Raw genomic sequence first — 12485 nt, forward strand, 5'->3', positions numbered from 1 at the left:
AGGAGCGAGAAGGGGACGAAGAGGGAGGGTAGCAACACCACCTATAGACAAGGCCTCTCCACTGAAATCATGACGTCATCACTAGTAGGCCATTTATCCTTCAGTTTTCTAACGTAACCTTGTGTTTCATGCGACATTAACGTGAATTTTTTAATAGTGTAGTGTGTTTTGATAAGAATTTTTTGTTGTGGATAGTTGATGAATGCTTGTATTATTGAGGTAAGTCATAATTTTATTAATTTACCGAATTATGAACATATTTAGAAAACTGATCATAATAGGTTAGATTTGGATCATACTTCCTTATTATTGAAATTATGTATTTCTTTTATAGCAATGCCTTTCAAATGTTGTGTGCCAAATTGTAACGGCAACTACAAAAATGTTAATTATAAAAATTACACATACACTATCTAACATCCTTTTAAACAATTACACAAAAAGACAAAATGATATCATAAGAAGAAAAACAATGCCAGACTGCAAAAGAATGAAACCATATATATAAACTAAAGCTGTTTTATTATTTTATTCAATAAAGTCAAAATGATATCATAAGAAGAAAAACAATGCCAGACTGCAAAAGAATGAAACCATAAACTAAAGCTGTTTTATTATTTTATTCAATAAAGTAATTTAAATTACTTTATTAAATATAATAATAGTAAATTCTTTGAATAAAATAATAAAACAGCTTTAGTTTATGGTTTCATTCTTTTGCAGTCTGGCATTGTTTTTCTTCTTATGATATCATTTTGTCTTTTTGTATAATTGTTTAAAAGGATGTTAGAGAGTGTATGCGTAATTTTTATAATTAACATTTTTGTAATTGCCGTTACAATTTGGCACACAACATTTGAAAGGCATTGCTATAAAAAAAATACATAATTTCAATAATAAAGAAGTATGATCCAAATCTAACCTATTATGATCAGTTTTTTAAATATGTTCATAATTCGATAAATTAATAAAATTATGACTTACCTCAATAATACAGGCATTCATCAACTATCCACAACAAAAAATTCTTATCAAAACACACTACACTATTAAAAAATTCACGTTAATGTCGCATGAAACACAAGGTTACGTTAGAAAACTGAAGGATAAATGGCCTACTAGTGATGACGTCATAATTTCAGTGGAGAGGCCTTGTCTATAGGTGGTGTTGAGAGTAGCCGGTACGAAAATGCATTCTTATGCTGGTACTTTATTGGTACTTTATTGTGAGAGTACAACGTACAATCATAATCTTATATCAAATGCACAGTGGCGCTACGGTAGCGTTACCGCATACCAATACGGTGTACTGGTAATGTACGCCTATGGTACGCACGTACGTGGTAGGTATGGTACTGATACGCAGATTACGACGTACGTTTACCATACCAGTACCGTAGAAGTATTTTGTTATCTGGGTAGTTTTATGTCGATGTACGCCGTAATGGTACGGTACAGTTCCTATTGTGTGATATGTATCGAACAATATGCAGTATAGGTATAGGTACAGGGCTTGTTCGTTTTAGCTGCACTGGGGCAGCTCTGGGTCTGCTCTAAACAAGATAATATAGGACAAACTATTTATCTGTCCTGTATTATCCTGTGTAGAGCAGACCCAGAGCAGCCCCAGTGTAGCTAAAACGAACAAGCCCACAATGATGATACGCTGTACTATAATATCATGTATACTTTTTGTACCGCTACCGTACAGTTACGCCGTACGCCGCCATCTCGCGGCAGTACAGTAATAGTACGATAGCGGTATTTTGTGCGGAAATCGCACGCTTGGTTATCTGGGTAACTATTGACTAAAATATATTTCATAAATTAAAAAAAATTTGAAGTATTTACAATATTTTAATAGGAATAACTTTGTAAAATAATATATAAAAAATATTATATAAAAAATACTATTTAAAAAATACTATACAATAAAAAATATATATTATGCTATATAAAAAAAAATAAAAATAAAAAAGTATTTTAAAAAGTTTGTTTATTTTTAATTTAATTGCCTTATTTTTGATATTAAAAACCTTTCATAAATTTATTGAAGAAAAAATCTTTACCATAATGATTTAATAAGTATTTTACAATATTTACAATAAATATTTTTACGATATTTATGATAAATCTTTATGATCCATTCAATCTAAGACCACAAAAATATTTATGAAACATTTTCATAAATATTTATAGAATATTCAAATAATTTTTAAAAATATTTCGTACATATTTTATAAATATTGTGTGCTGTCTGGAATATCTCATATGAGTAATTTTGCTGAAATCCCGTTTGAGTTCTTACCAGAGTTCTCAGTTAAATTCTCAGTTGTTATCGCAAATGAATTTTTTCAATAGGGAAATCATTTTCAAATTCACAAGATTAATAAAATTTGGACAAAGCACGTTTTGTAATTTATGTGCCTCATACTATGTCAGCAAAATGTTATCAATATTCTAGCAGGATATGCCGTTTTAGCTAATGTCGACAGAAACGCACCAAAAATCAAGCACAACGTGCGTCACGATTTAACGGCAAAAATGCGTCAAAAATTGAGTAGCGTTCACCAGCATAAATATATAAATTTCAAACATTATATGTTGGCACGATATGTCGGTAGAATGCACACCGAGATTAACCTCCTGTCATATAACAGCAGAATGCTGTCAGAAATCAAACTTGTCTGTGAGCACATTATGATGGCAGAAATGCAGCAAAAATGCAGTATGTTCTGCTATTACAATGAGCTGCAATTATTAGTGTGAAAAAAATATATATTTTAATATATTAATTCTAAGTATAAATAGTCTAATGGTAAGAACATTTGCCTATCAAGCGGAAGACCCAGGTTCGATTCCCGGCTTACATTAAGACATTTTTTTATTTTTGTTGTTAATAGCAGACCCTGCTTTGTTTCTGCCGTGTTTTTGCTTTTATATCGCGACAGCAGATTTTTGCTGCAATTCTGCCGTTATATTGTCTTGGCACATTGTACTGTTAGAAATAAAGCTTAATGAGGACGCAGTGGAGCGAAATCTGCTGTAAATTTATGATTATACTGTTGTCATTTTGCTGACTGGGTTAGCTCATTGAAATAACCAATCGGTGCCTATGTTGCTACCGCAACGAGGAAAGTTGATTGGTACAAGTGGCAGGTTTTGAGGGAATCCCACTCTCATTACGAATTGCATTCCGGACCCGAGTAGTGAAGGATATATAGCAGTATTTCTAGCTTCCCATAACCAATATCCTAACAAACAAATTGTTGTTGTTGAATTATACCAGCTATGTAAATAAATTCATTCATGACACTTCTGTTTAACACATAAATTCTTACCTAAGTTATCGGTGTAGAAACGAAGAATGATGTAGCCCTTGTTTGGTACAACAAAAGTATCTTTTCGTACTGGGTTTAGAAGATTTCGATGTATTTTTCTATCACGGTCCAAGGATATAATTTCATCTTTTGTAATGGGTTGATTGAAACTCTCTTGGCCCATAATACTGGCATTGTAACCATGTAAGTGGAACGTATGAGACACGTTGCCTCCAAAACCTGGGAAAAAATACAGTTTCTATATACAAAGTAATCAATTTTATTAATTTTTAACTTAAAAAGAAGGAGTATTTAAATTTATGATATGATAATTCAACTTTATTAAAACATTATCAATTATTTATTACATTTAACTACTACATGTAATTAATTTAATAACTTAATGTTGATCATTTCGAAACATGCGCGATGATTACCTTCATCTATTAATACAATTTCAATAGTTTTTTGTGATGAAACTTGAAGTAATTGTAGACACTCGCAAAACAATGGTGTGTTGGCGCATTCGTTAGAACGTTTATCAAGAGAACACATTGATTTCTCCAAGATGTTTTCTGGTTGCGATAGTATTGGGGATGCAGGATATTTGAAAGACATGCCATTAATCTGCGGTATCCTTGTTACACCTTTTTCTAAGCCTAAAATTTTCTTCAGTATACAATAATGATAAAAATGTTATTCTGTTAGTAAATAAATATGTCAATATCATTTCATTATACAATACAACATACAGTGAGTGGCAAAAGTTCCGGAACGGCCAGTTATCTCAGAAAATATTGATTTATTGGAAAAAAAGTTTCAAACAAAAAAAAATAGGGTTTAAAAAAATCTATTAGTTGATAATATTTATTTGACCATAGGATGACCTTGAAAAGCCCGGTCAAGGTTAACATAAAAATCTTAAATAGAAATCCCCATTTTTTATTTTATATTCTTGTAGCTGATTTCAAGATCTTTTTAAAACACTATAATAAAGTATTTTTTCATTAAGCACTTTTCTTTAACACTTGAAAATTACAGTATTTAGACATAAAATACAAAATATCTTGTAAAACATTCAGTTTTCGGTAATCTTACCTTAATACTTTTATGCACAGAATAATGAGACAAATCAATTGGTGTAAAGAAAACACATAATTGCTTTTAAGAAAAAATATGTAATTTGCAACATACAGCTGGATATTTTTTTTAAAAGCAACTATGTGTTTTCTTTACACCAATTGATTCGTTTCATTATTCTGTGCATAAAAGTATTAAAATAAGATTATCGAAAACTGAATGTTTTACAAGATATTTTATGTCAAAATACTGTAACTTTCAAGTTTTATAAATCGAAAAGTGCTGAATGAAAAAATATTTTATTATAGTGTTTTGAAAACGTCTCGACTTCAGCTACAAGAATATGTAATAAAAAATGAGGATTTCCATTTAAAATTTTTATGACCTTGACTAGGCTTTTCAAGGTCATCCCAAGATTAAATAAATATCAGCTAATAGATTTTTTTAAATTTTACTCTTTTTGTTTGAAACATTTTTCCAATAAATCAATATTTTCTCAGATAATTGGCCGTTCTGGAACTTTTGCCACTGTATAATTTATACTTATGTATGATATGATTATACAGGGTGTCTGGCAATATTCGCCCCACCGGTCATATACAGGTAGAGGAGGTCAAATCGAGTAGAAAAGTCCTTTACCATTTTTTAATTTTCATAATAAGTACTGAGTAATTAACGAAAAAAGATCGGCGAATCCGCGCGAGTAAAGCGCGCGCGGTGAGAAGGACGTCCCACTGCTACGCGATCACTAGGACACAAGGATCTAGCGTTACGCGCCGCTCGTATGTTGCCATTGTCATTTGTAGAGCGCTCCTCCTAACGCTTCATCGCGCGCCTAGTGATCGCATAGCAGTGGGACGTCCTTCTCACCGCGCGCGCTTTACTCGCGCGGATTCGCCGATCTTTTTTCGTTAATTACTCAGTACTTATTATGAAAATTAAAAAATGGTAAAGGACTTTTCTACTCGATTTGACCTCCTCTACCTGTATATGACCGGTGGGGCGATTATTGCCAGACACCCTGTATATGCAGAGGACAGACACTGAAACTAATATAAGCTTTCTAAAGTAATATATCTCTATTTCTCAGAAATTTAGTGTTGCATTTTATTAAATATAAATAATATAAATATGATAAATATGATAATATAAATATAAATAAAATAAATATGTTTAGTTAGTTAGCTCATTAAAAACCTATAGTTCTTATATTCCTTGTTTATTTATATGCTAAATCAGCTTATATCGTGTTCTTAAAGTTCAAAAGTTTCGTTTTTATGACTTTTTTAGAGAATTATGTAGTCTAAATAAGAGTAATTATCTTTTTTGATATATCAATTATTCTACATGCTTGTAGCTTTCTATAAAAGTATTTTACTTCTAATTTTATTTTTAATGTTTTCTTTACGGTACGATTTGGAAGATTTAATTAGGGTGTACTCACAAACCGACATATCTTGTGATTGGCGATCTATTATGTATGTATTAAGTATGTAAATTAATATAAATTTTGTTTTAAAAACAAATAATTGGATTGTATCTATCTAGTTTTTTATAGATACCTTGCACACAAAAAGAAAATATGGCACCACTATATTATTAATACATTAATGATATTATTTATGTATTGTAATACAGAATTTGAAATAGATTTGTATTATTGTAGTATTATATTAATAACTTAATACACCGTTCAACCAGGTGCCAGACTATTTTACATTCTAGGCAAAGCTAATTAATTTTATCCCCTTCTTCTAAAAAAAAAATTGTTAACTTTGGTCTTGATAGTGGTTACTGTGTTTCTCTGATTGTGAGCTTTGCGCTCTAGGCAGCTGCCTAATTGGCCTAATGATAGAACCGGTCCTATAATGAATAATTTACTGCAGTATCTTTTCATATTTTTAATGTTTTGTAATTTTTAATAGATATGCCAGTTTTGAAACTCAATTTCTCAAAACTCAATTTTTTGTGTTTTAGAAAAACGTTATTTTCTTAAAAGTTAGGACCAATATTATAATATAAAAATGATATAGTCACAATGATAGATGAAGCAGTCTCTCATATCTGTGCATATAAATTTTTATTTTAAGTTTTTAGCTAAAAGATAACTTCCAAAAATAAAATGATATGTCGTTTTTGGTGACTTTCCTTTACATTTATTAATATTTTCTAATATTTTCTAATAATTTTATCTTTTGTTATTCAATAACAATAATGAGTTTTAAAGTGTCACACTGTTAAACAAGCGACCATTTTATCTTTGAGAACTATAAAATACTTTCCAATGATAAAAAAAACTTTCTTACTCAAGTAAGCTGGATAGTATCTTGATGTGTAAAAGTTGTAAGAATTATCCGTCATGTCGTCTGTAAAGAAGGAGAAAGCGTTCATGTCGAAGGGTGCATAAATCGTTTCATCAGCTTCTTCTTTCAATTGCAATGATTTTGTATTCTTCAAATCTAATGAACAAATGACATTTCTCGATATTCTATGACAATGATGACCACTTTCAGCGATTTTAAACGTCCGTTCATTGAAACTATCAGCGTCAGTCCTTATTGTATATGAATTCGACGTGGCATTTTCGTAAAGAATATATGCTTCATGATGTAATTTTCGACAATCCAGAAGACCTTGTATATCAAGTGCATACTTGCCGATTGCCTTTTCCGTTATTAGAATGCCATCAAGTCTTTCACCTGAAAAGAAATTTGATATTGTAATTTATATGCTGTATATATATTCAAAGTTCTTCTCACGTTTTATATTAGATATGTATGGACTCTTATGATCAGTTCAAGAATTTTTTTTTCTAGTATCGACGAACATTTCATTGAAAGTAATCAACCACTACTGAGTCTATTGAAATATAATGAAAAAAAGTGAGAGTTTGAACATCGAAGGAATAATAGTGACAATAACATTAACGCTATAATTTTTATTGAACAAAAATATGTATTCTCTCTCTCTCTCTCTCTCTCTCTCTCTCTCTCTCTCTCTCTCTCTCACACACACACACACACACACACACACACACACACACACACACACGCGCGCGCGCGCTTACAATGTATACATAAAATTTACATACAAAATATATATCTAATAATCACGAGAAACTATCAAATATTTTCCAAGAAGAAAAGAAATGCATTCAATCGTGTTCGCATACATGTAACTAGTTTGAGTTTAGCTACGATCGTGCAAAGCTGCTCACAAGCTAATAGTATTATTAAATTTACATTTTGATGAGTTCTTTTTTAATATTTATATCAGATCATAAACTACTTGGATTATTAGTTTTTAGTTTTAGCTTTTTTCGAATATTTATATTCAATTGTTTACAACTTTCTTGCTTATATTATTGATTTTTGACAAATTTTAATCAATAAACGCTACATAAGCATTTATTTTCATTTATTTCGTGCGAGTATTTTAAAGTTACAGAGACATCATATTACGCTACTTATTGGGACTAAATATTTCAAATGATAAAACATCGATACAAATATTATTAGGATGTATGCTTAATTCTCTGGTGTAATAATTTACCTCGGTATTTGCATATAAGATAGACAAATCTGTAAAATTATATCATATTATAGATTAATCTAAACCTGTAAATAATTTATTATGTCTATCTTCCATGCAGTTATCGTGGATTTAAAACCTTAGCACTAGAGAAAAGAATAACTACATTTATTTATCTATATCGGGTTATTAATATTGCATTTGTAAGAAATTGGAGCGATATTGTAGCAATGACAAATAAAAAATACCGCATATCGTTTCACATTCGTATTTCATTATTACTAGTGCTTTTTCAAAAAGTTAGAAGAATACGGGTTAGTAGTTTCCCGCATTATTCTGTATTACTGCTGCATAAAAAATAAAGTCAAGCTAATTAAAGTTAATCAACGGACAATGCCATAATTATGAACGTTTAATTGAAAACAACAACAAATATTAATGCATCAATTAATATAAATAATTCCCCTTTTTGTTATGCGCATACTTTATATACAAATATTGGAGAAAAATGGAAACTGATGTTATTTTCACTTGTTGAAAGGATACTAATTTGTTTAATATTGATATATTTTCGCTCAGACACTTACGATTGCCTATTATACAGTCTTGATCATCGATTCAGTCTTTAGAACTATCTATCTAGTTTATAAACGGCGGTGCGTTTGTGAAAGTCACGCGCATGCAAATAAATTCGTTGGCGTTTCACATTGATTTTATGTCGCATACGTAAACGTATACGTATATAATTTTTTTAAATCTACAATGCGTAATAATTTAAATTATAATTGCTTCTTTCAAAAAGTTAAAATTGATAGAAATGAATCAAATGTGGGAAGTACATGGATGCTCATCTTGCAGTAGCATGTATTGTACTGGTAACATGAAATCGATCGGTCTCATGTCGAATTTCATTTCGTCTTTCTCGGCAAGGCTTTTTACAATTATCCCAAATTCTACTAGATTCAGAATGAGTTCTTTTTAATTATAACTGGAGCAAACATAAATTGACATTGATAGCGACGATGCGTAATGAATGCGACGGTTTCTCCACTATGATTTTCGCCGATCGGCACATTAGCGACTTGTTTGTGCGTAGACTCCGATCTCCGCTTCGAAGAGAATCTGGTTGATTCTGAGTTTGGCAACCGACCTCGAATACGAGTCGGGGATTTCAGCAAGTTGCACGGCGATACTTTCGCCGAATTTGGCAAATTCTTCCTTCGTTCTTTTCTTTTCCTTTTCCGCATTCGGAACACCAAGTTTTATTTGTCCAGATTCATTGAGATCACCATCTGGGGGACTGTCCTGGCTTGGTAGAGAGCCACTGTACAACTCTATTGCTTTTAGGCTAGACGACGAAGACTCCTCAGCGTCCTCGCTCAACGAAGCATTGAAGGAACCGCTATTGGAACCATTTGTCTCTTCGTTATCGATGAATGTTATGCTTTCCGGATCGATGTTGCTCACAATGTATTCTTCTTGCAGCTTCGATTCCTCCTCGACTTTCTGTGAAAAGGGGATCAGGCTAGTTGAGGAATTTTATCGCGTGTTCTAGCGATAGCGACAGAAAAGATGTGCGTTTTTCAGTGTCATAATTATTTGAGCTGTACACAATCGGATTATGATCGTATAATTTGTTTTCAATTATGCCGCATTCGCACGATTCATTCATCTAATCTCACGCGTCCATCTTCATGAAGAAAACTGTTGCTGAAACTTTTACGCATTTTTATTTTCACCCTTTTATAGAACTTGGGAACTTGAGAATTGTGTGGTTATTAAAGTCGCTGTAGTGCATAAAGTATTTATAAGAATTATAAGTATCTGGTTTTTCGAAAAAAAAAAAATACAATAACTTTAATATACATTTAGAGCAGAAAAGTTATTCAAGATCTGTTCCTTCAGTTTATCAATACTGACGTAAAGGACGAAACTAATGCTAAATAATAACGTAGGAATTAATAAGGTGATCGAGTCGGCCATAGACAAAGATCGACTCGACTTTTTATCAGGAAATAGATGGTGACACATATCGCTACGAGTCAATAAAATATTTATCTCGATCAGCGACGTGTCATATCAGGATTAATATTATTGTTATACTAAAATTATCATAATAATATGAAGGTCAAGAATAGAAGGACAAGGACAGAGTCATAGTGTCAGTTTGTACAAAATCTGAGCTCGGTGCAGCGGAAAAATCAATACAAAAAAATTGATTAGCCGGTCAATGCAATGCACCATTATGTTTTTCTTGTTACGTTTATATTTATATTTAGATAACAAGTATTTAGATTTCAATTAACTATCGATTAGCCAGGACACGATTATGAATCTCGACTAAATTAGTTTTTGCTTATTTTTGAAAACTTTTTAAATGAGCATATAGTATTTGGAATGTAATTGTTATGCGCTTGAACGGAGTTTTTGGATTTTGCCATCCAGAAATTTGTATAATATATTACTCTAAAAACCAAAGAATATAATTCTAATAACGATACCGACCGATTTATCTGTCGTTATCGCTAAAAAATTTAAAAAAGTTATTTAAGGAGAAAGAGGGTGTTTTTTTCCGCCTACCTTCTTTCTTTTGCTATATCTACGCGTGCCAAATTGTAGGAACTGCATGGCTTTGAAGGCGAACCACTTAGAGACATAAACATCGTCTGGGCCAGTAGCAGCATCGCGGCTGTTCTGAATTTTGTGCACTTCTCGAGAATACTGGCACTTGAGATTAGTGATCTTCTTTTCAACTTCGAGAGTATTGCAGCAAAGAATTTCAGCAAGTTCCTGGATAGCTCGTTTGCGTTTCGTACGATCCCGATAGCCCCGGGCATTCCAGTCCCAAAGGACACGTCGTTGCTGGTATTCGCGTAGCAATTCCAAGGTCTTGTCGCGGGTCCACTCCATGCTGACGCGCGTTCCACTACTGTCCAGACTGTTCCAGAGTCCGTGGCTATACATGTAAAGTACGCCAATACAGAATGTTTAGATGTTCCACAGTGTTTTTGATCTGGAGGATGTCCGCACGTACGCGAGTATGCGAGTGATGCGGCTGAGAAGCGATGAACCGGTTGTCTACTGTCTTTTAATAATTCACGGGGAAGAAGCAATATAACGAAAGCCGCAGCCACGAAACGAGCACGCGTTTTAATGATTTTTGCGCGGGGCTCGCGCGCTTGGCTACCTTCCTTTCTTTATTTCTCTTTGCGGAAACCCGTCGAGAACACGAAGACAGCCGAGTCTGCGCGAACACTCGTACGCCTGCCGCCTCGATACTCCGCATCTAACCATCCACGTCGCTTACCGAACATGCTAACGCTGTATGAAAATGAGAGAAAGAGAGAAAAAAAGAAGAAAAGGATGAAAGAATCTATCTCTCATCCTATCTCGCTATCCTTGCCATTGTTGTTACTGCTGTCGTCACTGTCGATGATCATGCTAATAATATTTGTTGCCATCGAATTGCACTTTTCTCTCTCCTACTCTCAGGACTGTTTTGCTGCTCTATTAAATTTTAAGCATGAGCACAAAGTGGCATTAAATAGTTAAATCAAGCATAACACATTTGAATTATTATAAATGTAATTCATTGTGTTCATTGAATCATATAATTTCAAGCAAAATGTATGAAAGAATTGAATATGTTTGACTATTTTTTACTTTGCAGCCTCTGTTTCTTAAAATGTATAAACAAGAGACTATTTTTTAACCATCTCTATGTGTGATTGGTCTGCTATGAATCTACACATTAACAATGTCTAAGCTATGATCAAATGATTTTTTTCTCTCTCGTTTCGTTATTACATTATCTGGTTATATTTTTCTCTCTTGACGCAGTGAATACATGAAATGCGTGAGTGCAGTGTTGTTGGAGCACGGTGTATGCGCTTCGGTCTAATGCGTTTTTCTCTACATCACTTTTCTTTTTTCGACAATGGAATGCCTTTGTCTCGCATTATATCATATTTATCTTAAGATTATTACGTGATTTTTGTTGCAATTAATGCGATTCGATGTAAACAAATGTGTATGTATCGATTTTTGCGATATGTCGCACTTTGTCATCTATATTTTAATCTAGAATTGCATTTAATTCATTTCTACCTAATAATTATACTTTCCAATATCCGTTACATATAAGATATAAGAAATACTTTAAATTATATTTTATTATTTTATGTCCTTATATTTGTTAAATATTTAAACTACGGATTTAAGCATGATTTAAACAACATAAAAATTCAACAAAATAGAAATTCTAGTTATAAATATCTGATCTGATAATTTAAATTTTGAAAATAAATACAAATATTATGCACGTACAATGTATACAATATACGTGCATTAGATTTTTGCTTTCCTGATTATTGATTAATTCCATACATTCAAAAAAAATAGTTTATCGAATTTTATCAAAGTGTATACATTTGAAATTGGAAGTATTAAATTAATTTTTAATGTTTATTAAAGCATGCATAAAAGAATAAAAAAAGTGGCGATATAAAAGTGTAAGAGAACACTTGGATCCGCACACTTAAGTGTGATACTGGA

At 32.2% G+C, this 12485-nt stretch overlaps 1 protein-coding gene across 1 annotated transcript; it reads right to left on the bottom strand.

The window, feature by feature from the left end:
• Positions 1-1190: 1190 nt before the first annotated feature.
• On the bottom strand, positions 1191-12469 carry LOC105669473 (uncharacterized). Its single transcript, XM_067358465.1, has 6 exons — positions 10512-12469; positions 9131-9437; positions 6707-7099; positions 3758-3979; positions 3342-3560; positions 1191-3254 (listed from the first exon to the last, which is right to left on the bottom strand). Exons 1-6 carry the CDS (start codon positions 10893-10895, stop codon positions 3091-3093), a joined length of 1689 nt encoding a protein of 562 aa, XP_067214566.1. The 5' UTR covers positions 10896-12469; the 3' UTR covers positions 1191-3090.
• Positions 12470-12485: the final 16 nt, after the last annotated feature.

This window comes from Linepithema humile, chromosome 6 (genome assembly GCF_040581485.1).
Source record: "Linepithema humile isolate Giens D197 chromosome 6, Lhum_UNIL_v1.0, whole genome shotgun sequence".
Lineage (NCBI taxonomy): Eukaryota > Metazoa > Arthropoda > Insecta > Hymenoptera > Formicidae > Linepithema > Linepithema humile.